A 24,306-nucleotide genomic window follows, 5' to 3' on the forward strand; every position below is an offset into this window, starting at 1 on the left:
GAAGTTAATGGGCTTGGACTGGGCTTGCATAGGAATGCGCTGTCAGAAACAGACCCCATCCCTCACTCAACCTCTTTTTTACTTGTCAATCTAGTTGTCTGCTTAATTTCTTGGAAGTAAACTAAGACAAGTAAGCATTTTCTCAATGGGAGCATGTGTGCACTTTGTGCGCGCACATGTGGTACCAGGGGCACCACCTCCCACCAAGAGTTGCCCCCTGTGCTGGCAACTCACTGAGTTTCACCACCTCTTTTCCCAGAAAAAAAGCCCTGTGTATTGAGATATGATTTTAGATTAATTACTTAATAAATATTGTTTGCTCTGCTTCTATATGGCTTGTGGCCCATAATAGAGACTGACTGACTGACTGACTGACTGACTGACTGACTGACTGACTGACTGACTGACTTCCGGTTGTGTACTCAGTAGTAACATCATGGTCTTGCATGACAGTCTAGAATTCCCCCAACCTCTAGGGTAAGAACCACAGAGATCTGGGAAATTCCTAAGTGTGTTGCATAATGCTGTGATGTACACAACTGGAAGTGAGGTACACAACTAGAAGTGATGTCATGGTACCAAACAAATCCAGTTTGTAGAGTATCCACCTCCTCAGTGTTCCCAGGGCTGGCCCTAATCTCAAATGACCATGTACTATGCTTGGTAATCAAGTGGTTATCCTGACAACTGAAGATCGTAGCATGAAAAGATGAGGAAGATATACACTCACAGTACCATCCTTTAAAGAGTTTCATCTTTCTAAGCCCAATCCCTTGACCAATGGACTTAGAAGCTCTAACTCTGCTTAGAATTGCACTGTCAGTAGATAAATGCAGAACAGATGTATATAGGGTTTTTTTTCCTTTTGATGGATGATACCAAAAAACTGCTCATCTTGTCTTCAGGATCATGGCCCATCAAACAATGAAAATGTCTATGTATTTAACATATAAGTGAATACTCTCCAAACCATGTATACAGTTTTACAGTGTTAAGCATGGAAATAATAATGCATAAAGTGACTCAGCTGGTGATAATTCTTAACAGTCATATTCGCCATATATGGAAAACCCATCTTTTGTTGCCCAGCAGTTCCTACCTTCTCAGCAGCATGCTTAAGTATCATATCTTATGTTACTTAGTAACAAATCTCTATTCCTGTTTTGCGCTTCCAATATTTTAGTCTTAATGCTGACTAAATAATTTTCAAAGTGTATTTAGTTAGCATTCATATCTTTCTGTAATACATATATTGGTGTTCGTATGTTTATGTGCTTATGTAAGTGCATGTATATACTAAAGTATATTAAATTTTACGTGCTTCTTATCTTTTCAAATTCCTTTTTGAAGTAAGATGGCATCCTATTGCAGAAGGCCACTTGGTAAGAAATTTTATGGACAATAATTCAGTCAGTATGATGGTGCCACAAAACCCAATTTTAATCTGAAGTGGAAATGAAAAATAGGTTTTGTGGCACCATCAAACTAACTGAATTACTGTCCATAAAATTTCTTTACAAATGGCCATTGCAACAGAAGGCTACCTCCTAAATAACATTTTATTTTAGCATCATCTTCTGTTAGAATAATAAATGCAATGGGATGCATAATAAACAAATATTGTTGCTCAGTGGCTGAACACTTTCTTTTAATGCAGCACGTCTTAGGTCAGTCCTTGGCATCTCCAGTTAAAGCATCTCAAATAGCCAGTGTTGTGAAAAACCCTTCTCTGCCTAAGGCATGCGAGAGTAGAGGGAGTAGAGTGTGCTAAGCTAGATGGGCCAATGGTCTGCCTCAGCACCAGGCAGCTTCATGCTTTATGTTATTTCCAGAATGCTCAGCAACAGGTCGTCAGTTCCAATACTTCTGTCCCCAAACAAGATCTTGCTCACATCATTTGTCCATCATTCTTCCAGCATAAATCTGACCACAGTGTTCTGCAAAAAGAGACAAGAGCTCTCGAAGTGCAGCACACAGGTTGAAATCCTTCTTTCAAATGTCATCTCTTGAGAGTGGCCATGCCAGTAACCTTGTAGCAATATGTTTGTATTACATGGAAGAGCACACTCCCACTTTGAGAGCCAATTTTTTTCCACAAATGTTCCTAGTCTTTTCTAGATTAAAAAAAATCTTCATTTATTTAGGACTTCCTTAATTAGCAAGTGTTAATCAAACCATCCATGTGTTAGACCCTTTTCGCACTTACGGTTTAAACCGCCATTTATGAGCATTCGCCCCAATCGCAGTGGCTTCGGCATTGCACCTGTTCATTTCACACTATCCACTGCAATTTCGATTTGGTGTCTGTGCTTCATTTCAAAACCTCGGTGCAATTTTGGGCTTTTGGGGCCTTGCAATTCACGTCACACTTTTTTAAAAAAAATTGAGCATGCGTAGTAACGTTGCAATGTTGGAACCCTTCCCCCCTTTTTGCTGATTGGGCTGTCCCCTGCCCACCGGAGAGACAATTGGTGGCAGAGTTCTGGGGGAAAACATGTACCACTCTCATTTTTTTAAATCAAGCCAGGAAAGGGTTAAAATGCTGCCGATTAATCTCCTCCCAGGAAGCAGAGGCTTGTTTCCAAAGGGCTGTGCAAAATGCTTGGGGTTTTTCCCCCTCTTTGGCAAAGTCTGAAACATGCCTGGGAGGGAGGGAAAAGCAGCCATTTAATCCTTTCCTGGCTTTTACAGCCAGGAAGAAAGTGCAGGAACATTACAACGTTGCAACCCATTCTTGTCTTTAAAAAAAAAAAGACTGTGTGTGCATACCCTAAGGGAGGAAGGAGAAAGCAGCTATTTAACACTTTCCTTGATTTTAAAGCTAGCAGGGAATTAGCAGCAAGCTTACGAATCATTCCTGGCTTTTGAAAAAAAATAAAACAGCATGCATACCGGGAGGAAGGAAACCAACGAAGAAGCAGCCTTATGACCTTCAGCTCGCTTTACTTAAAAAAAATGGTGGACAAAGGAGTTCAGAGAGCTGAGGAGGGTGGGAGTGGTTAATTCTGCACAAACCAATCAGCTCCCAGGGAAAAGGAGGGGGGGAGAGAAGCAAAAAGGAGGCAAAAGTGTTCACATTAGCAAAATGCAGGCCAGCTGCCAGTCGGCAGCAAACTTAAAAAAACATCAGGGTATGTCCGCAGGGGGAAAAATCGGGGATACAGCGGACAAAAAGCGGGACTGCATCCCATGACTGCTTTTAAGTGTGAAAACCTTGCAAACATGGGATGTGGAACAGGTACAAACGCGCTCTAAAAACCGAGTGCGAAATGTACCTTAGTTTTAAAAGTCTGATTGGAATTTACACTTGTTCAGCTGTGTTTACATACACACAGGCAGGCCAATCAAGAGCCTTGAGTACCCACAAGAATTCCTTTGGTGCTCACAGTTGTTTACACAGAATCAAACTTTCAGATGAATTCATGGAGGTCAATGATAGGAAAAAGAAACACAATCCCGCACTGCAGAATTTGAGTCCACTGGCACCTTACAGGCCAATAAGATTTTTCAGGGTAAAAGAACCAAACTACATGAGACAAATTACATGCGTATAACACATGAACTCACACGTGTTTCCCCATTGCTTTCCTATTCACTTGTACACCACAGTCACACTGCACTTGATCCCATGCTTCAACTGGCACATGTTTCTTCCCCATACCTCCCAGATGAGAGATGGTATCCCATGGTGTACCTTCTCTTTGTGTATGCTCAAACCTTCCTCTGCAGCTTTTCTGAGGGGGAGACTTGTTCACTCAATTGGACATATTGGGGGCGGGGGGACCCAGCAGGTTTCCTTGGGGGAGAGCTAAAAGTGGGGGTTCCACACCTCTGTTGAGATCTTGCAACTCAACCCTCCAGGAAAGGGGGGAATCTATGCAAAAGAGGGTGGGAAATCCCCACTTTGGGAGCCACAGAAGCATTTCTTGCTGTCAGCCAGAATCAACTCTTTCCTGCCTGTTTGTCCCCAGCCACCTCCGAGCTCCATTATTCCCTATGGGGAAAACTATGGGGGCTATACAGGGGGCTGGGGGTGGCATTTCACAATATAAATCTACAAATTTTTCAGACGACCTACTGCTAACTGTCCCATAAAGATCCCCCAAGTTTCAGGGAGATTGGACCTTGGGGACTCATTTTATGCACCCCCCTCCAAAGAAGGTGCCCTCAGCCACGCATTTCTTCCTATTCCAGGGGAAAGACTGACAGCAACTGGAGAAACTCATAGATCATGCCTCATAGATCATGCCTTCCCCAGCATCCAATCTCCCTGAAACTTGTGTGTGTGTGTTGGGGGGGGGGGGTCTTTAGAGAACAACTAGTAGTAGGTTCCCAGAAAATTTGGTAAAATTTGATCCTAAAATGCCCCCCCTTAGACCTCCGGAAAGCCCCAAATTGCATTTCCTACTGGAAACAATGGCCAAATTGTACCCAATTTGCTCTGTATTGCTGAACCGAACTGGAGAACAAGTACCTCCCACCCTGTCCTTTTCAGGTTCATGTATCAGGCATGTCTCTGAAGTTTTGTTCAGATGCTTAATTGTGTTGACACAATCTATCTTCCCTCCTCCTCCTCCTCATCCCAACCAAAGACGTTGCATGGAGAGGAGGAGGAAGAAGTTAAGGGGGGAGGAGGGTGTAGGGAGGTGGCAGCATCAACTAGAAAACACGAGAATTTAAAAAGAGGGGAGAGGGAAGCAGAAGCTTCCCAAAAAATTGATGCTCTCCAATGGCAACTCACTGATTATGACCACGGACACCTGCACCTGCGACTATACCAGTTACCCAGCACGTGCATGGACTTGGACTACAAGACGTGTTCACTCGGGGTAAAATGGACGTAAGCAGGTGGGAACAGACATGTTTCTAGACACTCGCATAGCCTCATGTAATTTGTCTTGTCTAGTTCCACTTTGAGCAGCCTTGTCTAGTCACTAGCAGTGCTGTCCTAGGTCCACTGAAATCAGTGGGCTTAGAAGGGTGTAACCATGCTTAGGATGGCACTGTAGGTCTGTATACCACACCTCACAGGTTGTTGTATGAATTAAATAAACCAAAATTCTAAAATACATTGTATACTTAAAATCTAAAAACAGTTAACTAAAATGTAATTTCCAGTGTTGTAAAGTACATCATGTCCAAATTCTACTCTCATGAAGAATCAACTTTGGTTTCAAAGTTGACTGTAGTTTCTTACTGATTTTAGGTAATAGGCCTCATAATGTTGACCTTGATCAATATATAAGTTAATTCTGAATAATGACTGGCTTACTTCAATTATAGTGATTCTCTTCTAGTTTTGTGGTCTAACTTTTTCAGTCTAGGTCTCCAATCGTTCTACTTCACTGCAGTGAAATACTTTATGTTGTGTTATTCATGTGGCTTTTCCCTATCTGTCTTCAAAACCTTCCAGCAAATTTTCCCTTCTACAATATAATGACTATAGGTAAATATTATTTTGCAATCTGACTTTAAATTCATAGCAAGCAGATATGGTAGAAACATGGTCATCACATCCGTCCTTTGGAACTGGGTTTGACAGCATAATCTTTAAGTTACCTTTTAAATGACTCAGATAATAGTTGCTACGACTTCCCTTGAGAGACTAGCTATTCTACAACCTAGTAAATCGTGTTTGCAAAGGAATTGGTAAAGCTGTTAAATATTTTTGTAAAACTGCCAGAACAGTAAGTATTATGTAGCTGGCAAGATCTGACCCTTCATTGTGGTAATTTTTAATGCTTCTAAAGGTATTTCAAGTCATCTTTCTATCTGAGGCAACTTTTGAGTTCACTGTCTATTCCAAGCGGTATCCTTTCAAACTGGAATATCTTCTTAGTATAGGTATCTTTACAACACACATTTGCATACTTTTAAAAGCAGTGGGTGCTCGAAGTTCCAGCAATTTTAGTGGAACAAAGTTGTGCTCTATGGATGGTGCTTTTTGCATTTAAGTTTACAAGCTACAAACCTGCTATGCAGTGCTGCACTGCATGGTGCTATCATCCTCCTAGCACACCAAAAGTCTACATGTAATCCAGTTATCCCACACAACAGCTCCTGTGTAACTTATGGCATAAGTTAACAGCACAGTGCAGTAAAGATGCAGCAGAATGTGTTGCTTAGAGGCCAAACTACACATTATGTCTTTCTCAGGTTGCTAGCCTCCAAGTGGCGACTAGAGAAGATCTCACAGAATTGCAACTGATCTCCAGGCCATAGAGATCAATTCCCCTGGAGAAAATGGCTGCTTTGGAGGGTAGAGTCTATGGTACTACACCCTGCTCAGATCCCTCCCCTCTCTAAACCCCATCCTCTCCAGGGTCTACCCAAAAAATCTCCAAGAATTTCCCAACCTGGAGCCGGCAACCCTATGTCTTTCTCCAGGTTTACACAGTCAGGTGTATGCTTGTGAGTTCCCCAATTGATACTGGGACTTTGACAGGCAGGAAGGAGGGGTTTTGCTTACCGCTCTGCACCATTTTCCTAACCTGAAATGGCTCCAGGGGGTTCCAAGTCTACTGATGGGATACACAGAGGTTTTCCCAGCTGGACAAACAGCTCTCCTCTGTGGCCATTTCAGGTCAAGGAAATGGAACTGCAGGAAGTATAAGCCTCTTCTCCCCATGCGCCGTGACTTTGATTTGCATTGGCCCTCACAGGCCTGGGAAGTGAGTTCCATGCAGGGAGCCTGAAGCACACATTTGACTGGGGGCCAAGCTACACACGACGAATGACACTTGAACAGCAAGTGTATTTCTCCCTGTTCACTTGCCCTCCACTCAATCCACTTGCTGTTCAAGTGTCATTCGTCATGTGTAGCTTGGCCCTGATAGTCCTTACCTGAGGACTGTATATCATGTAATTAGGCCCAGAGTGTTGGCCTAGCACCTAGGAGACCCAGAACAAGTGACAAATGACACTTGCCTGGCAAGTGAACAGACTCACGTGTATTCCTCCCTGTTCACTTGCCATTCACTTGCTCTCGACTTGATCAAGTGGAGCGCAAGTGAACGGCAAGTGAACAGGGAGGAATACACGTGAGTCTGTTCACTTGCCAAGCAAGTGTCATTCGTCACTTGTAGCTTGGCTTCCAGATTCAAGTTACCACTCAGCAATGAAACTCTTTGGTCCTTTGTCCAATCACTTTCTCTTAGTCTAACTTGTCTAACTCGGTTGTTGTGAGGATAAAATGGAGAGGAGAACCTTACGTACCACTCTGAGCACCTTGGAAGAAAGGCTGAATAAAAATGGACATATAGGCCTCTTTGTAACTGTTTCAATCCGTCACAGTAGTTCTAATGATTCTTGTTTCTGAGCCGAAGTATGCCTGGGGCTTGCCAAGTACTTGGGCTGCCTGTGTTGATATTGGCAAAAGGAAAAGAGATAAAGGAATAGAAACTGGTTTTAGATCATGCTTCACATTGCTATTAGGAGACTACCTTTATTAGTCATTAAACTATAACTGTTACAGGGAATAGCTTTATAAACAGGATGGCAATCACACTCCAAATGCTGATCTGCTTCCAACACTATTGCTCACTATATGTCTCCCTCTGTCCTTCTTGGTTAAGAGATAGCAATCGGAAAGCTCCCTTATCTGATAGTTTAATATGACCACTGTCGTTCTCATTCATTCTGCTCAAAACAATAAAGGCTGGGACTTATTTACATTCCAGAATATTAATCTTTTAGCATGTTATAGCCAAATGTTGCATGCCTAATCAAATCATTGCACAGCATAGATGCATTAATAAATTCCAAGCCATTCAGAAATGCCATAATTATCATTATAATCATAAGCCAAATATGCATATTAATTAAGAAAGCATTTTACATGTTTTTATTTTCAATTTTTCTAGGTTTTTCTTGTTGATCTTTCAGTAACATAAACATACATATTCAGATGTCGTTGGGATATTTTTCGCATCAAAGATGAAAGGATTATCTGGCAGTCGCAGTCACCATCATGGGGTTGCTTGTGAACCAGCATGTGATTCTCTGGTACATCACTCAGACAGGAAGCCATATTTGTTAAATCCTGTGGACCATCATCCTGCAGATCACTCTTACTACACTCAGAGGAACTCTTTTCAGGGAGAATGCATGGTTCCCTACAATGATCAGATTGCTAGCAGTACATTCCCACGGAGACATTACAGTTCTCATAATGAGCTTAAAGATGAGTGTTCTTTGGTGCCACATGGAACTGCCAGTAAAGCTAATCGCATCCCTGCTAATCTTTTGGACCAGTTTGAAAGGCAGCTCCCTCTTAATCGAGATGGCTATCATACTTTACAATACAAACGGACTGCTGTAGAACACCGTAGTGATAGTCCAGGGAGGATCCGCCATTTGGTTCACTCTGTTCAAAAGCTTTTCACAAAGTCTCATTCTCTTGAAGGCCCATCAAAGGGCAGCATCAATGGAGGCAAAGCAAGCCCAGAGGAGACACAGATTATGAGGTATGGCAAACGCAGCAAAAGCAAAGACAGAAGGTCAGAAGGAAAATCCAGGTCTAATGCATCAGGATGGTGGAGCTCAGATGACAATTTGGATAATGATGTTTGCATTTACCATCATGGGCCAAGTGGTGTTATGACTATGGGAAGATGCCCTGACCGTTCCTCTTCTCAATATTTTATGGAAGCCTATAACACTCTTAGTGAACATACTGTGAAGCCGTCCAGAAGCAATAATGATGTCAAATGTTCTACCTGTGCAAACTTGCCAGTAAATTTGGATGCTCAATTAATGAAAAAAAGTTCTTGGTCCTCTACTCTGACAGTTAGCAGAGCCCGTGAAGTTTACCAAAAAGCTTCCATGAATATGGACCAGACAGTGGTGAAATCAGAGTCTTGTCAACAAGAACGGTCTTGCCAGTATCTTCAGGTACCGTATATATTATTAATTACATTACTAATACTTACACTGCCTTTTCCAATGAGATGAAACTGAAAATGGAAAGATGATGGTGGGAGTTAATCCAAATACAAATTATGAATAAATCTGCATTTTGGTTGCTAAGATTCAGTGTTTCAAATGAATGCATAGAGCGAAGCACTTGGTTTGTTTCTTTTTAACATGTTGAAAAGAACAAAAGCTCTCTGAATAATTTGGGGGGATTAAAAAGGCACTCAAGACACAGAAAACGACACAGCAGGGTCACAAAGGAACTGGAGGTAGTAAAGCTTTCATTTAGCATTACAATATCAATGAACCTGATATTGCCAGTACAGACATTCATTATCTTCTATAATCTTAGGATTTGTTTTCCATTTATTATTTTGTGATGAAAACTTTGAGACCCTTTGAACAATTGGCAATGTCATACCATTTTATACACTGTGAAATCAAGCTACTATCCGATTTGCCACATAACAAAAAACCTCATGTAATAATTACATGAAATGACCAGATTGGTGTATCTAGCTATTATTCATTCTTTCTTTTTTAAAATAGCACTGACTAGAAAATGCAAACTTGAAAGACTGAAATTATTGAATGTTCTGATTATACTCTTTAAGAGTACATCACTGGCTCCCTCACAAGCTGTTTGCAGTTAATAAAGCGTCACTATTTTTCACCAGTATTGTATCTTTAAATGTCAAGAATCAGATGTCTGCTCTTGGAGCTATCATACTGCCGGTGAATGTTTGTGGCAAGAACGTGGATCAGAAAATTAACACGGTTTCTGTCTTGCAAGATCTGTGGATTGCTCTTTATGCATTTTATTTTGAAGCAGATATGGCACATCTAACTGTGCATGGACAGTGGAGTAATGTCAAACAAAGAAGAGAAAAGACCATGAGGAAAAAAGAGGTTTGATCAGAAATATTTTCTTTTTAAAGTAGTTGGATTATTGCTGTGCAATTCTGTATGCCTGCTATTTAATTCTGTCTTTTTACATTGTATGTCATGCTACTTTTCTCTTGTGGTTAGCTTTGTGGGACATTGTGTAATCACATTTTGGCACTTAGTTAATACTCGTGTTTAAAAGGAGGATTTTACTATCCTAATGAGGTGACTACTTTAGTTAGGTAAAGTGTGTGGGGGGGGGGTTGATATTTTAAAGAGCTTCTGTTTTTAATAGTGTATGTATGCATTTTATATACATTTAGACCCCAATTGATGAAGATGGGAAAGTCTGCATGTCCAATATGTATTTTGACCTGCACGTGCCTCTGTATTCATAACAGATCCCTGTGCATAACAGACTGGATAGACTTAGGAGGATGTACCTGCAAAGAGCCTAATATTGATAGTGTAACAGGGAAGGTGGTTTATTTTATGTGTCAAATCAGAAACAATTTGTAAACCTCTTCATTTTCTTTTATTAGTTCTTTAATATCTAAGCATTATTAACTAAAGAGCTCACAACCTAGTATGTGATGAGATGGCATAAAGACAAGTGGAAAAAATTGTGCCAAGCTCAGTGTTGCATGAACCCCACCAGAGGGACTTTCAGATAATATTTAATTGCCAGGAATAGATTTCTGAAGTAGAATTAGAGGGCATTATCTGTGTCTGCTTGGAAAGCTGTCCAGCATTCTTTCAACATGGCTAAATGGTTACATTTATCTCACTGTCTCTCTCTCCTTAGGTTTTTAGTAAGTAGTTTCCAAATTTGAAGGAATGGCAATACTTCAAAATGATTTTTTAAAAAAAAACTAATCAGAGAAATAATAGATTTACAATTAGTACTGCAGCTATTAGTATTAAATACCAGACAAATAAGAATTACGAATTGAAGAGGTGGGATAAAACCACAGTTTTCTCCCGAGTCTTTAAATAGCAAGTATATTGAATATGCAAAGCGTACAGGTCTAAACACTCCTGCCTGTTTCTCTCACTTTCTTATGCCATATTTATGCAGAATTATTTAACCAAGAGGAATTATTAATTTAAGAAATGGTTAGTTCATTTCAAGGGGAAAATCTAGTGAGTCCCAAAAGGTGTGAATTCACAGTACATAGTTAAAAACTATAAAGGAATATTGGAACACTATTTGTCATAGGTTTTGGAGAGAGAAACAATGCAAAAGTTTAAGAGGGTGTGACTTCTTGGCCGGAACCAATGACCCAATTCCAGTGGTGGAATTTCTTTAATGGAAATTACAGGAATGGATTATCCGCTTCCCACTTTACACAGAAGCAAGCATGTAAACTGTCACCGAAGAAGATCTTGTTTAAATACATTTATTAAATAAATATAAATCGAATGTTATTGTTATTATTATTATTAAATAAATAAATTAGAACCTGCTTGTTACTGCTTGAATCTGGCATCAGAAAGTAGAAAATAATTTGTTCTGAGTGAGATTCATTATCACTGACTTTGTTCACCACTCTGAGTGTGGCACTAATCTGTACAGATGGTATATAAGCACACTGTTGTTGTTAAGTGGTCCAAACGTGGGATACGGGTAAGGGAACTTGGGTTCAAATCTCTCCTTGGCCATGAAGCCTACTGGGTTTCCTTGGTCCAAGCGCACTGTTGAGGTAATCTATCTCACTTGTCTGTTGTTAAGATGAAATGGATAAGAGAACCATGTAAACTACTCTGAGCTCCTTGGATGAAAGAGGGCGAAAAATCTAATGAAGAAATATGGCAGTGTTGGTGTGAATAAATCGTTATACGTTCTGCCACATCTATTCAACCTGCCAGTAACTGTTTGAAACATGAATGAGGTACTTCTCATTGAAGGCAACTCATGGTTTGATATTGAACATCATATCATTTGTGCCTGCATGCTAATAAGAAATAGGCTTTTTAAAAGGCACCCAGAACAATGACATCAGACTTCGGCTTTGGAAGCAATTTATAGGAATTGGCTGAGGTTGCAATGGACAGGCCTAGCATCAGGGGTCAGTGAGGTGGGGCAAATGTTAGGGTTCATTGCCTGCTGGGAGGCTCATTCATTATCACAGCTGTTCTATGCTTTGTAGTGGGAGGCAGAGGAGCACAAGTTTCTCTTGTTCCACTGCCTCCTATCCATGGAAAGGTGAGGTGCTGTAGAGCAAGGGACTCAAGAGCAAAGCCCCATTGCCAGTGGAATAGGGTGTGCTGGGGGAAGCAGCAGAGTGCAAACACACAACTGCTTCTTGCTGGTGCCCTCCCCATTGACAAGGAATGGGGAGCAGCCCCTCATTGGACCTACCGTTGCTGTTTCCTGAGTTAGTGAGTTGAGCACTAAGTGAGACTAGTGGCAGGTGCCATATGGGGCAGAACTTGGTGCTGCCATCTCTCCTGCTACATGAAGAACAGGACTGCAACCAGGTAAGTAAGAAGCTGGGCAGATGGGTGGCCGCTCACTGGCTGGATGGGTGACTTGTCGTGTGGCCTGCCATGCAACTTAGACAAGTCCTGAGTCTCCTGACAATGGGAATCAGAAAGCACTTAAGAAATCTCAGGGTAGAAACTACAGGAAAAGCTACTAGAAACAAGTTCAGTAGACTTGTAAGTCTACTGAATAGGAAATTGAAATCTAGGGAACACTTCATTTGAATTTTAAAATCCTCAAAGCCATTCAGGTTCTGTGGGGAAGGAGCACTATGTTTCTGATACTATCAAACCATAGGTATATCGCTTCTTCAACACTGTATGCTCCCCACCACCGTAGTTGCTGACTTGGCCCATTGTTCCATCTGTGGCAATGGCATCCATGATGGTTAGATGAAATAGCTCTGTATCCCATCTTCTCTCTCTTTTTTTAATTTTTTTTAAAAAAATTTAAAATTTTTATTAATGTTTCAAACTCAATATACAAAGTTGAAAAATAACGAGTAAATATCCCATCTTCTCTGCCTTCCATCATTGTGTTTCCATTGTAGTAGGTGGAGTAAAACATGGGACAAGTCTGCTCCTGCACTGGAGGTGGAGGTGGAGTTAGAAAATGGGTTGGGAAATGACTAGACCACCCCATTCCACCCGTCAAACTTGTGTGTGTATGTGTGGTGCTGCTCTAATGTTTGTAAGCCAGGCACCATGTAAACTGGAAAAATCACAGGGACTCTTTCCCCTGGAGTTGTTGCCCTGCTAGGACTGAGGGAGTTGACTGAGTGAGAAGGAGCCATATGTTGGCTCCACCCAAATTGTAAGGAAGTAGGAATAGTGTGAGGCTAACTACTCGGACAGGCTATCTTAAGCTGTCAGTCATCTGTAGAAGAAGGACAAAATCCTAGGAATTGTCCTAGCATAACTATTGGTGACAGCAAAGAAATGCCCACCAATAGCAGAAAAAAATCCGGACATTCCAGATATAAGACTTCTGTCTAAAAAAGCTTTAAGGTTTGATAACTGTGAAATCCACCAGTTGGGAAATAGTATTTTAAATAAAATGTGAAAGATCACATACCTAATAAATTAATGGGAGCAAGAACATTTTCTTTCATTTTTATCTATGGTGACACCCCCTTTATTAAGTTTTACTCAATTCATGCTATTTTATACATTTGAAATTAAAAGAGAAATGGGCTATTAGATATTTTTCAATGAGAGATAATATACCCCATTTGGAGTTTTGAGGGGAGAAATATCAAGATTGGGTATAAACAGTTCTTGTTGAAAATGCCAGAACCAACAGCAGTGCTCTTTTGAGTTCCATCCACCAAGTTTCCGAAGAGTAGCTGATGTTTTCTTGATATTGCCTGCTACTTTGGGCGTCAGTGTCCTGAAATAACATGGTTAGGCCCTCACAGAGGATGCTGTTCTTTGAGTTTGGATGCAGCCTTCAAAAAGAACAAAATATTAAGGCACAATTTCCTAGCATAGACAGCAGAAGGTGAGAAGAAGCATCCAGCCATGTAAGTAAGCTTTTAGTTGGAGGTTAGACCACCCCAGAAGCTACCCAATGCAGGCTGACAGCCAGTTTGAGCATGTGGTAAAAGAACCATATTGTGTGCATATATCAGCACTGAAACCTTTTCAACATAAACTGATGTTTATGCAGGCATCTTTATATGATGTTTCCACTAGTCCCAAACATGTCGATGAAGTGGTAAAATTGACTGGACCAGGTTGTTAGCATTTCCAAGTTTAGTCAATGAAAACTTTTTAAAAAATTCCCTGGTACATGAGACACTTCAGGTGGCTACATATTAATACAGGAAATGTATACAACTGTGAAAGTCGATAGCTGTTTCTTTACCTTAAAAGTTAAGAAATGCTTCAGATAAAGCTTTAGGAAAGAGTGCTGTGGGATATGCTTTATGTGTTCCAACAACTGACTGATGTCATGAAAACAATAGCTTTGTGTCTCTTTGAAAACCAGATTTTGGGAATCGTCCATCTCTTCATAAATAAGCATGTTGATAGAATTGAAATAGGACAAATCCAGTCCCATACAAACTCTTAGATTATTTTTTTTACAGGGCACTAAACTCAAAATTATTAGTACTATGCATGTAGTGGTCCAGTTTTTAAGAGAGCAATCCAGTTTCATAAATATCAGAGAATAGCCCATGTTCCATTATTGGAAGTATTGTGATACAAAGCCTGTGGAATGTGCAAAATAAATTAATTAGGTAAAGGTAGTCCCCTGTGCAAGCACCGAGTCATTACTGACCCATGGGGTGCTGTCGCATCACATTTTCTTGGCAGACTTTTTACGGAGTGGGTTGTCATTGTCTTCCACAGTCATCTACACTTTACCCCCAGGAACCTGGGTACTCATTTTACCGACCTTGGAAGGATGGAAGGCTGAGTCAACCTTGAGCTGGCTACCTGAACCCAGCTTATGCCAGGATCAAACTCAGGTCATGAGTAGAGCTTGGGCTGCAGTACTGCAGCTTACCACTCTGCGCCACAGGGCTCTAGCAAATTAATTAGATCTGTATTCATTAACTTCAATCAGATCATCAGTCTTTGGTCTGTTGCCTGTGAGTTATGAAAAACTGTTGTTTCACACTGTTTCATAAGTTGTTCCTTTTAGGAAATGATCTGGTCAAAATGTTGTCAGTTAATATTTGATTAGGCAGAACAATCGAGATGATTGATAAACCTTGGGTTTGGTACATTTTATGGCACTGGTACACAGACCTGTTGGTCAGTTAAGATCCCTTTAGAGGCCCTGTTTCATGTGCCCTCACCTGAAGAGGCAGAGTAAGGCAGGACATGAGACAGTTGTGCTGCCTTGATTGTAAATCCTACCCTGATTTGGGTAGGAGTAGTTGATTTGTTTTTGCTCCACTGGCCTTCGTCTGTTTTATTCTAGATTTTTATGGTGATCTGAATTATGCAATGAATACTCTGATTTGTTTGGAGTGCTTTGCTTTTAATTTATGCTGATCTCTTGTTTTATCCTTGGTCTTTCTGTTGTTTTTATTGGTATTTGATTCCTGGTACTTTGTATGAATTGTTTATGTTCATGTTTTGGAAGCTGCCTCAGGAGAACAAAAGGTAGAGAGTGAGAGATATAAATATCACATGAAAAGCACAAATAACAGAAGGAGGCAACCCACTCAATGGTGGAACCCAATGGGGTCAGGCAACAGAGCCCTTGTGAGTTGTGACTAGAGGCAGAGCTGAGAGGCAAAATGGTAGAGCAAACAGAAAATACTCCTCTTGTCTAAGGTACACAGCTTTCCACATGCATACAGTTCCCAACGAGCAATACATCTGTATCGGATAGCAGGCCAACAGATATAAATGTGACATAATGCAGATTCCTGTTCTTCCACAAGCATAACTAGAACAGCATATGACTTAAGCAGGTGAGAGTAGTACAAGCGAGGGACCTGCAAGACTGCCATCATTTCTTCCTCTCACTTGCTGGGCCACCCACTCACTGGACAGCCTCCCAATCACAGAGCCACCATTATCAGTTGCCTGGCTCACCAACGGCTTCTTGCCAACAGCAACAACTGCTTCCTCCACCTCCTACCACCCACTTTCCCATGTCCACCTGCCTGACTTATGTAATGGTGGCAGTGGCTTCAGCTCTCTCTTCTTCCCCTCTGCCTGCCTGCCCATTTGCCTGGCTCAAGTGGCAGTGGCTCCCCTTGCCTTCTCCTCTGTCAACTTCCAGCTCATGGAGATAGTCTTTTATGTTCCTCTCTTTGAGAGATATGATACAACACATGGCATATTTTTGAAGTTCCTCTTTTGCTGCCAGTAAGAGAGGTTCTAATTAGCGTCTTACCCTCAGATTCCTTCTCTACTTGGATGAACAAGAAAAGAGAGAGACAGAATGGCTGAAAAGACATTTAAAAGATGCACTCAGTACAATATGAAAATGATGAAAACATATGGACATTTCATTTCTTTGGTCTGTTTGGGAAAGGGGCATAATGTTAGCTCATGCAAACACTGCCAGAGCTTCACCCTAAAGCTACTTTGTGGGAACGAGCATTGTCAGCTGCAACCAGCCCCTCTGCTAAATCAGCTAAGTCATCTGCACTTGCGGATCCAACAGTGCCAGCCATCACACTGGCTGAGGCTTTGACCTCCTTGGACCCAACTGTACCACCTCAGATCCAAAAACATCACTTGTCAAGAGTGTGCCCATCAGATCCAGCTCCATCTCAGAGCCACCAGATGGTCTCTAGCTTCACTTTCAGTTTATTAAAGCTTAATAGCCCATAGGCCATACACTATAAACAAAACTTAAGAATTAAAAATAACAATGTTTGCCACATCCACAATGCAGCTTTTGCAAAGGTTATTCAGAAGCAAACTTAATCTTAAAGAGCCAGGAATGGTCGACTATTTCAGTAGCCATTTTTAAAGAAATCTATCTCTGGCTATTGCATGCTTTGGAGAGTGGAAAAAAGTATGAGACAATAAGTCAACTACAGCCAGCTGGCCTCTAGCACAACAAGGTCTTTGGAACCAGCAGTATCCTAGATCTGACGACACCACCGAGCCTCAAGCATGCCAAGCCTGTGAGCCTCAACAACCTCTCAGATCTGACAACATTCTGAGTCTAGATGGCCATCGGATCAGGCAGTATGAGCACCATCTATAACACCTGTCTTTACAGATCCATAATCACATCCAAGCTCTGTTGGGCATGGATTTGACGGGGCAGAAATCCCTGAATCATTTGAACCACTCAGCAAAAAAGACTAATCCAAGTAATGGTAACACTCCGAGCATAAGAGGAGTTACCACAGGATGCAAGTTAGAAAGATTGAGACTGGGATTGGAAGGTAGTGGAGACCCCTTATACCCCTTCCCCTCACTCATATTCCCACTCAGTTTGTTTCTCAGAAGAGAAAGGAGAGTTACCCCATGAACCTTTGTACCCAACCAATCTGGGTCCTGAACAAGTTTCACACCAAAGCTGCTGAGCACACAAATGCCCAGTGTGGTATCAGGGAGTGCCTCCACCTGTGGGGGTAGATTGGGATGAACCTTACAGAGTAGAATTGGTGGGATCCACATCTGATCAGGCACAACCAAGGGTGCATAATCTGCAACATTACTTCCTGAAATCTCCTATGGCATTCCATCTGTCTGAACCAGATCAAGAAGAACCTTACTTTGGGGAGTAGAGCCCAAGTCCACTTTCAGAACTGTCACCAGATGAGACTGTGGGCGACAGGGAACCTGTTTTTCCCACAGATGATTTTCGACTTTATGCTGAACAGATGCTCCGTAGACTTGATGTCTACATTATATGAAAAACCAGCATCTATCTCCTCTATGTCTAAGAAGGCCGAAAGGCATTTATAAAACTGAGGAGGACAAATGGATAGCTGGATAGCTTGGGGCAGAAAGTCTGTACGTCTGCAGCCCTCAACATGAAAATTGCAAATTATGCTGTTATTATGGAGGCTTACCTAATTTTCCTTTGGAATAAGATGGTAGCATACAATGAACACCTGCCAGAGGACCAGAAGGTATTAGTTAAAGTGATTCAAGAGGAGGCAATCTGGCTATCCAAGCAGCAAATAACTGCTGGAAGGCACATAGCAGACTCGTCTACCAGGGTTCTAGCATCAGTAGTAGTCCTTTGGAGGCAAGCTTGGCTTCGATCCATAGCTCTACCACTGGAGACAAGAAATAGGGTGGAAGATTTACCATTCAAAGGTGAAATGTTATGCTCCTCAAAAACTGATGAATATTTATTACAAAAGGAAGGATCTTATGGCTGTCCACTCAACAGTCTAGGTCTCAACCCTTCTACAAACATCAGCAGCAGCAGTATAGAGGTCGTTACTCAAGCTACCAGCCCTATCATCAATAGTATTTTCATAGTCGCTCTACATCTGTTGGTCAAGGGCAGTATCAGAGGTGTAAGCCCACACAAATTCAGACAAGGTGTCTCATTGGCTGGGAGCAAGGATCTGAACCAAAACCAGAAGCATTTCTAACTAGCACAAGGGGAAGCTGTTATTTTTAGTGATAGACTAACCCACTATTACGTAGCCTAAGTGTCTGTCCCTATGGATGTCTGGGTGTTAGAAGTTATCAGAAATTGTTATAAAACTGAGTTTAACAGTTCTCATGTCTGAGTATCCTCATAAAGCTCCTCGAGCTACCTTACCTGAACTGGCTAAAGAATTGTCAACACTACTGGGAAAGGGTGCTGTACAGCAGATACCAGCATCTGAATCTAGACTGGGGTTTTATTCTAGATTCTTTTTAGTCCAGAAAAAGGACAAGGTTTTTAGTCCCATATTAGACCAGAGGGATTAGAACAAGATGGTCAGAGTATGTACATTTAGAATGATAACAATCAATATGGTGCCACAGCTGTTGCCGCATGATTCTTGGTTTGTAGTGCTAGACCTTAAATACACCTGTTTTCATATCTCAAGCCCTCCATGCCACCGGAAATTTCTAAGATTTCAGTTTGGGGAGAACATATATCAATACCAAGTCCTACCATTCGGACTAGCTATGGCTCCAAGAATATTCACCAAGTGCATGGCTATAGTGGTTGCATACCTGAGAATTAGAGGCTGTTCCCTTTACCCTTATCTGGACAATTGGTTGATCTCTGCCCATTCCAAGGAGAACTTACAAAAGAATATAGACATGGTGTTAAAGACATGTCAATGTTTGAGATTGATTGTTAATTTTAAGAAATCTGACCTTATCCCTTCTAGAAGAGTATTATTTATTGGTGCATTACTAGACACTGACTCAAATAAGGCTTTTCTCCCAGTGGAGAAAGCACAAAGAATTAAAACTCTAGTCAGATCTATGATGAACTGTAGATTTCAATCAGTATTGAAAATTCAAATGCTTCTTGGGCTAATGGCTGCAACTACAACTGTGACTCCTCTGCCTAGGTTGCATATGAGGCAATTACAAATACGGTTTCTGTCTGTCCGTAACTCCACACTACATGCCCAAAAGAGAAAGTATTCTATTCTGAGAGCAGTTGTTAGATCACTGTACTGGTGATTGTTGGATCCCCATCTTTTAGAGGAGTTCCATTTGGTGCCCCAAAGATCAAAGCCACTGTTACCACAATGCTTTGATGGAAGGTTGGGGGGGGGGCACATTGTGACCATCTCACTTCCCATGGAACTTAGTTGAAAGGTGAAAGAAATTTATATATCAATACATTAGAAATAAGGACAGTTCGTTACACGCTTTTCTCTTTCACAGATATTATGCAAAACAAACATGTCCAAATACTTAGGGATAACTGCACATCCATGTTCTGCATAAACAAACAGGAAGGCACCATGTCAAGAAGCCTCTCCCTAGAGTCCATATTGATCTGGAACTGGGCAGTACAACACAATGTGTCCTTCCAGGCTGTCTGGAGGTCAGCAACAGCAGCAGCCCCCTCCCCCCAGACTTACTTTTTCCACAGCCTACCAGGCGGTTGGGAACCACAGCTGCAGGGAGAAACCTCTCCGAGCTGGAGCCAGCACTAGAGGCTGGCCCCACAGAAGCAGGAGGAGCATGCCTGAAGAACAGCACAGTTGGGAGAAGCCCCAGGAAGCCGGGGCAGGTGGTGGCCATGATGGCGAAAGCAGGAGAGCAAGCCACCAGCTATGGAGACACCCAGGGCACCCTGAAGTCTTCAGCACGGTGGTGGCAAGGGCCCAGGGAGCCAGGGGAAAGCCTCCTCATGGCAGGAGCACGGCAAAGGCTGGGGGAAGGCAGAAGCAGAGCTGACAAGCTCCCAGGAGGCGGAGCCACTGCCAGAGCTTCGCTGGAGGCCAAGACACTCGGACCAGCTGCTGGGGCCACAGCCAGGCCAGAGGACTTGGCAAGGAGGAGACAGGGTACCCTCAGCATCCAATGCAGGACCGCCAGCCCCACTCTGTGGAGCATACTCCATTAGTGGAGGAATGGGGTTGGCAGGGAGAATCTCAGGGCCAGGCTTGGCATTGGCACAGGTACCTGCAGAGAGGCAGGAGAGGGCAGGCATGGGTTGGAGCCTGGGAGAGGGACAGGTGAAATACAGAGAGGCCCCTATAAAGGGAGAGAGCCCAGGCAGGTCAAGGAGGAAGTTGGTTGAGGAGTGATGAGAGCTAAGAGAAAGAGGGCGAGAGAGAGAGAGAGCGCGCGTTATTAAGATGATAACCACTCAGCTGGAGGAGAGAGAGGGAGGGAGGGTGCTGTAACCTCCCCTCCTCTCCACATTTGGAGCCCAGCCAAGAAGGATGTCACCACTTAAGGTCCAGCCTGGAGGGCATATCTCTCCCAGGCTCCGACAAACCCAGTGCAGAAGCTGACACAGGCCATCTATGAGCCAGAGTAGATGAGACGAATTACACGAGGTCATGCAAGTGTCTAGAATCATGTCTGTTCCCACCTGCCCATGTCCATTTTATCCCTGATGAACATGTGTCCTGTAGCCCTAGTCCGTGCACGTGCCGGGTAATTGGTGTAGTCGCGTTTGCGATTGTCCATAGTCATACTCAGCGAATCGCCATTGCAGAGCATTGATTCTGAGCGGCTTCCGCTTCCCTCTCCCCTCTTTTTGCCCTTAGATCTGGCTTACACTCAAACTGTTTTGCTTTTAATCTAGCAAGTTTTAAATTCTCCCATTTTCTAGTTGACACCACCGCCTCCCTACTCCTCCTTCCTGAACCCTCCTTCCCTCTTAGCTTCCTCCTCCTCCTCTTCATGCAGTGTCTTTGAGATAAGGAGGAGGTGGGAAGAAAGATTGTAGCAACACAATTAAGCATCTGAGCAAAACTTCAGAAACATGCCTGATACATGAACCTGAAAAAGGACGGTGTGTGTGTGGGTGGGTACTCATTCTCCAGTTCGGCTCCGCAATACAGAGCAAATTGAGTAAAATTTAGCCATTGTTTCCAATGGGAAATGCAATTTGGGACTTTCTGGGTGTCTGGGGGGCATTTTAGGACTAAATTTTACAAAATTTGCTGGGAACCAACTTCTAAGTAGAGAGAGTAACGGATAAATCCACCGAAACGAATAATATCACCGTCACCTACTAACTAATATAACACTGAAGATACTTGACACAGTTCTATGCAAAAATACAAAATTTACTAGTACATGAAATGAACTCTAAGTGGACAATAAAGCAAGTTCTGCTTAAACAAGCGTACGCCGGTGAGCGAGCCATAACTATGTTAGATGTGGAGTATGAATTGCTTTGATTTGCTGGATTTGTAACTGCTCTGAAGAAGGGGAAACCGGAAATGGGACCTCTTGCTAGCTGACCCGTTGCGGTTACAATTTGAATGTGTTCATTACAGTCCATAAATTGAATTTTTATTGACCAGTGATTCTGGCGACATGCATGTGTAATTCTGTAAGAAGTATACTGGTTCTTGGTATGAATTTTTGTAGAGGCTTTCCAGCCTTATTACAATTGTATTGGCTCTGTGGACATTGGGGATTGGTTTGAATGTTCCCCCCCCCTTTGCCTAGGTGAGGGTGTGATATATGTTCTACCATGCTTGTTTAAGCAGAACTTGCTTTATTGTCCACTTAGAGTTCATTTCATGTACTAGTAAATTTTGTATTTTTGCATAGAACTGTGTCAAGTATCTTCAGTGTTATATTAGTTAGTAGGTGACGGTGATATTGTTCGTTTCGGGGAACCAACTTCTAGCTGTTCTCTAAAGACTCCCCAAGTTTCATGAAGATTGGACTTCAGGGGGCCGTTTTATGGGCTCTGAAAGAAGGTGCCCTCAGCCACCCTCAATCTTTATTATTCCCTGTGGGGAAAACTAGGGGAGCTATCTAGGGGGATAGGGGTAGCATTTTGCAAGCAAAATCCACCAAATTTTCAGAGGAGCTAGTACTATCTGTCCCCTAAAGACCTCCCAAGTTTCAGGGAGAATCAACCCCGAGAAAGGCATGAACCATGAGTTTCCCTAGTTCATGTCATTTTTTCTTCACAGTAGTAAAAAATGGGATGGCAGATGAGGGGCTCCAAAATGACCTCCCCAAGGTCCAAAATCCACCAAATTTTCAGGAGACCTTCTCCTCACTGTCCTCTAAAGACCCCCCCCCCCCCCAAGTTTCAGGGAGATTGAACCCCGGGAGATTGAACCCCCCATCGGTTTCCCCAGTGCCTTTCATTTTCTCTTAACAATAGTAAAAAATGGGGTGGCTGATGACACCTTCTTTGTGGGGGGGGGCCTGAAATGGCTCCCCAAAGTCCAATTGCCCTGAAACTTGGGAAGTCTTTACAGTACAGTTAGTAATAGGTCCCATGAAAATTTTGTAAGATTTATTTTGCAAAATTCCACCCCCATCCCCCTGGATAGTCCCTATAGTTTTCCCCATAGATAATAATGAAGAGCGGAGGTGGCTGGGGACAAGCTGGCAGGAAAGAGTTGATTCTGCTGACAGCAAGAAACACTTCCATGGCTTCCAACATGGGGGTTGCCCACGCCCTTTGTATCGATGCCCCCTCTTCCTAACAGGTCAAGCTGCAAGATCTCAGCAGAGATGTGGAACCCTTGTTTTCAGCTTCCCCAGGAAACCCAGCATTTTTTTTCCTGTTACGTCCAATTGAGTAAATAAGTCTTCCTTTCAGAAAAGCTGCAGAGAATGGTTTGAGAATGTGTGAAGAGAAGGTACATCGTGGGATGCCGTCTCTTGTCTGGGAGGAATGGCAAAGTAACATGTGCCATTCCGACCATGGGATTGAGTGCAGTGTGGCCGCATTGTGCGAGTGAACAGGAAAGCAACTGGGAAACACATGTAAGTGCATTCACATGTCATACGCGTGTAATTTGTCTTGTGTAGTTTGGCTCTATATCCCAGAGGAATCCAATTTAATGGCGAACAGACTGAGCAGACCAGGCTTCTCCACTCATGAGTGGTTTCTGAAAGAGTCATGTGTATGACCGATCTTCCAACAGTGGGGTTTCCTGGACATAAAAAAAGAGAACATAAGACAACAGAAAGGATCTGTTGTTCTTTTCCAGAGGGGGAAAGGACTCAGGGTCTCTGGGAGACACATTCCAGTTAACATAGGGTACCTCCTTTATGCCTTCCCTCCCATACCTCTTATAACTAGCACCATTAGCAAAATACAAATGGAGAAGACAAACTGCATAGTGATAGTTGTTTTGTCAAAGTCAGGCATGGTTTCATAGACTTTTTCTAATGGCTAAGGGCAAATTTCCACAATTACCATAACAGATCTCCTCTGGTACCAAGTGAGGTATCATGACATACCTAGAATCAAAATGAGTCTGGGTATGTCATGGTTAATCCTGTGATAAGTGATCTCCTTCAGGAAGTAGCAGCGGTTATACTAAATGCTAGAAAGCCTAATACTAGGAAAACTTATGCCCATAAATGGGACAAATTTGTAGAATAGTCCCCTATACTTGACCCCTATACTTGCCCTTTTATCCTCTGTTCTGGAATATCTATTGAGCCTAAAACACACTGGGCATTCTTTCTAGTCTGTTAAAGTGTATCTGGCTGCTATTTCAGCATTTAATTTCCCTGTAGATGAAAAGACTGTTTTCTTACATTATAAGTCTAAACTATTTCTGAAAAGACTTCAGAACATGTTTCCTTCAGCAGCTTGAATTATACCTCAGTGGCCTTGGCAAAACTGATAACTAAACCTTTTGAGCCCCTAGCCACTTGTCTATTAAGAATCTTTTCGATTAAAGTGGCATTCCTGGTAGCTATTACTTCCACAAGGAGGGTAAGTGAACTAGCAGCACTATGCATGGATTCCCCTTTCCTTAAGATTCATGCAGAAAAGGTGGTACTGAGACCTAGTTTGGAATTTCTACCAAAGATAGTTTCGAAATTCCATACCTCACAGGAATTAATATTACCAGTATTTTTCCCTTAGCCAATGTCCAAGGCGGAGAGGATGCTCCATACCTGGGATATAAGGAGGGCCATACTTTTTTTACCTACAACATATGGCACCATTCAGAC

General features: G+C 42.3%; 1 protein-coding gene across 2 annotated transcripts in view; it reads left to right on the forward strand.

The window, feature by feature from the left end:
• The first annotated feature begins 7,935 nt into the window (after window positions 1–7,935).
• DLGAP1 (DLG associated protein 1) overlaps window positions 7,936–24,306 on the forward strand; it is a 154,533-nt gene continuing 138,162 nt past the window's right edge. For both annotated transcript variants that reach the window (XM_054985694.1, XM_054985695.1), the window contains exon 1: window positions 7,936–8,892. In XM_054985694.1, the coding sequence (XP_054841669.1) occupies window positions 7,936–8,892 (957 nt within the window). The remainder of the gene's footprint in view (window positions 8,893–24,306) is intronic.

This window comes from Eublepharis macularius, chromosome 7, assembly GCF_028583425.1.
Source record: "Eublepharis macularius isolate TG4126 chromosome 7, MPM_Emac_v1.0, whole genome shotgun sequence".
Lineage (NCBI taxonomy): Eukaryota > Metazoa > Chordata > Lepidosauria > Squamata > Eublepharidae > Eublepharis > Eublepharis macularius.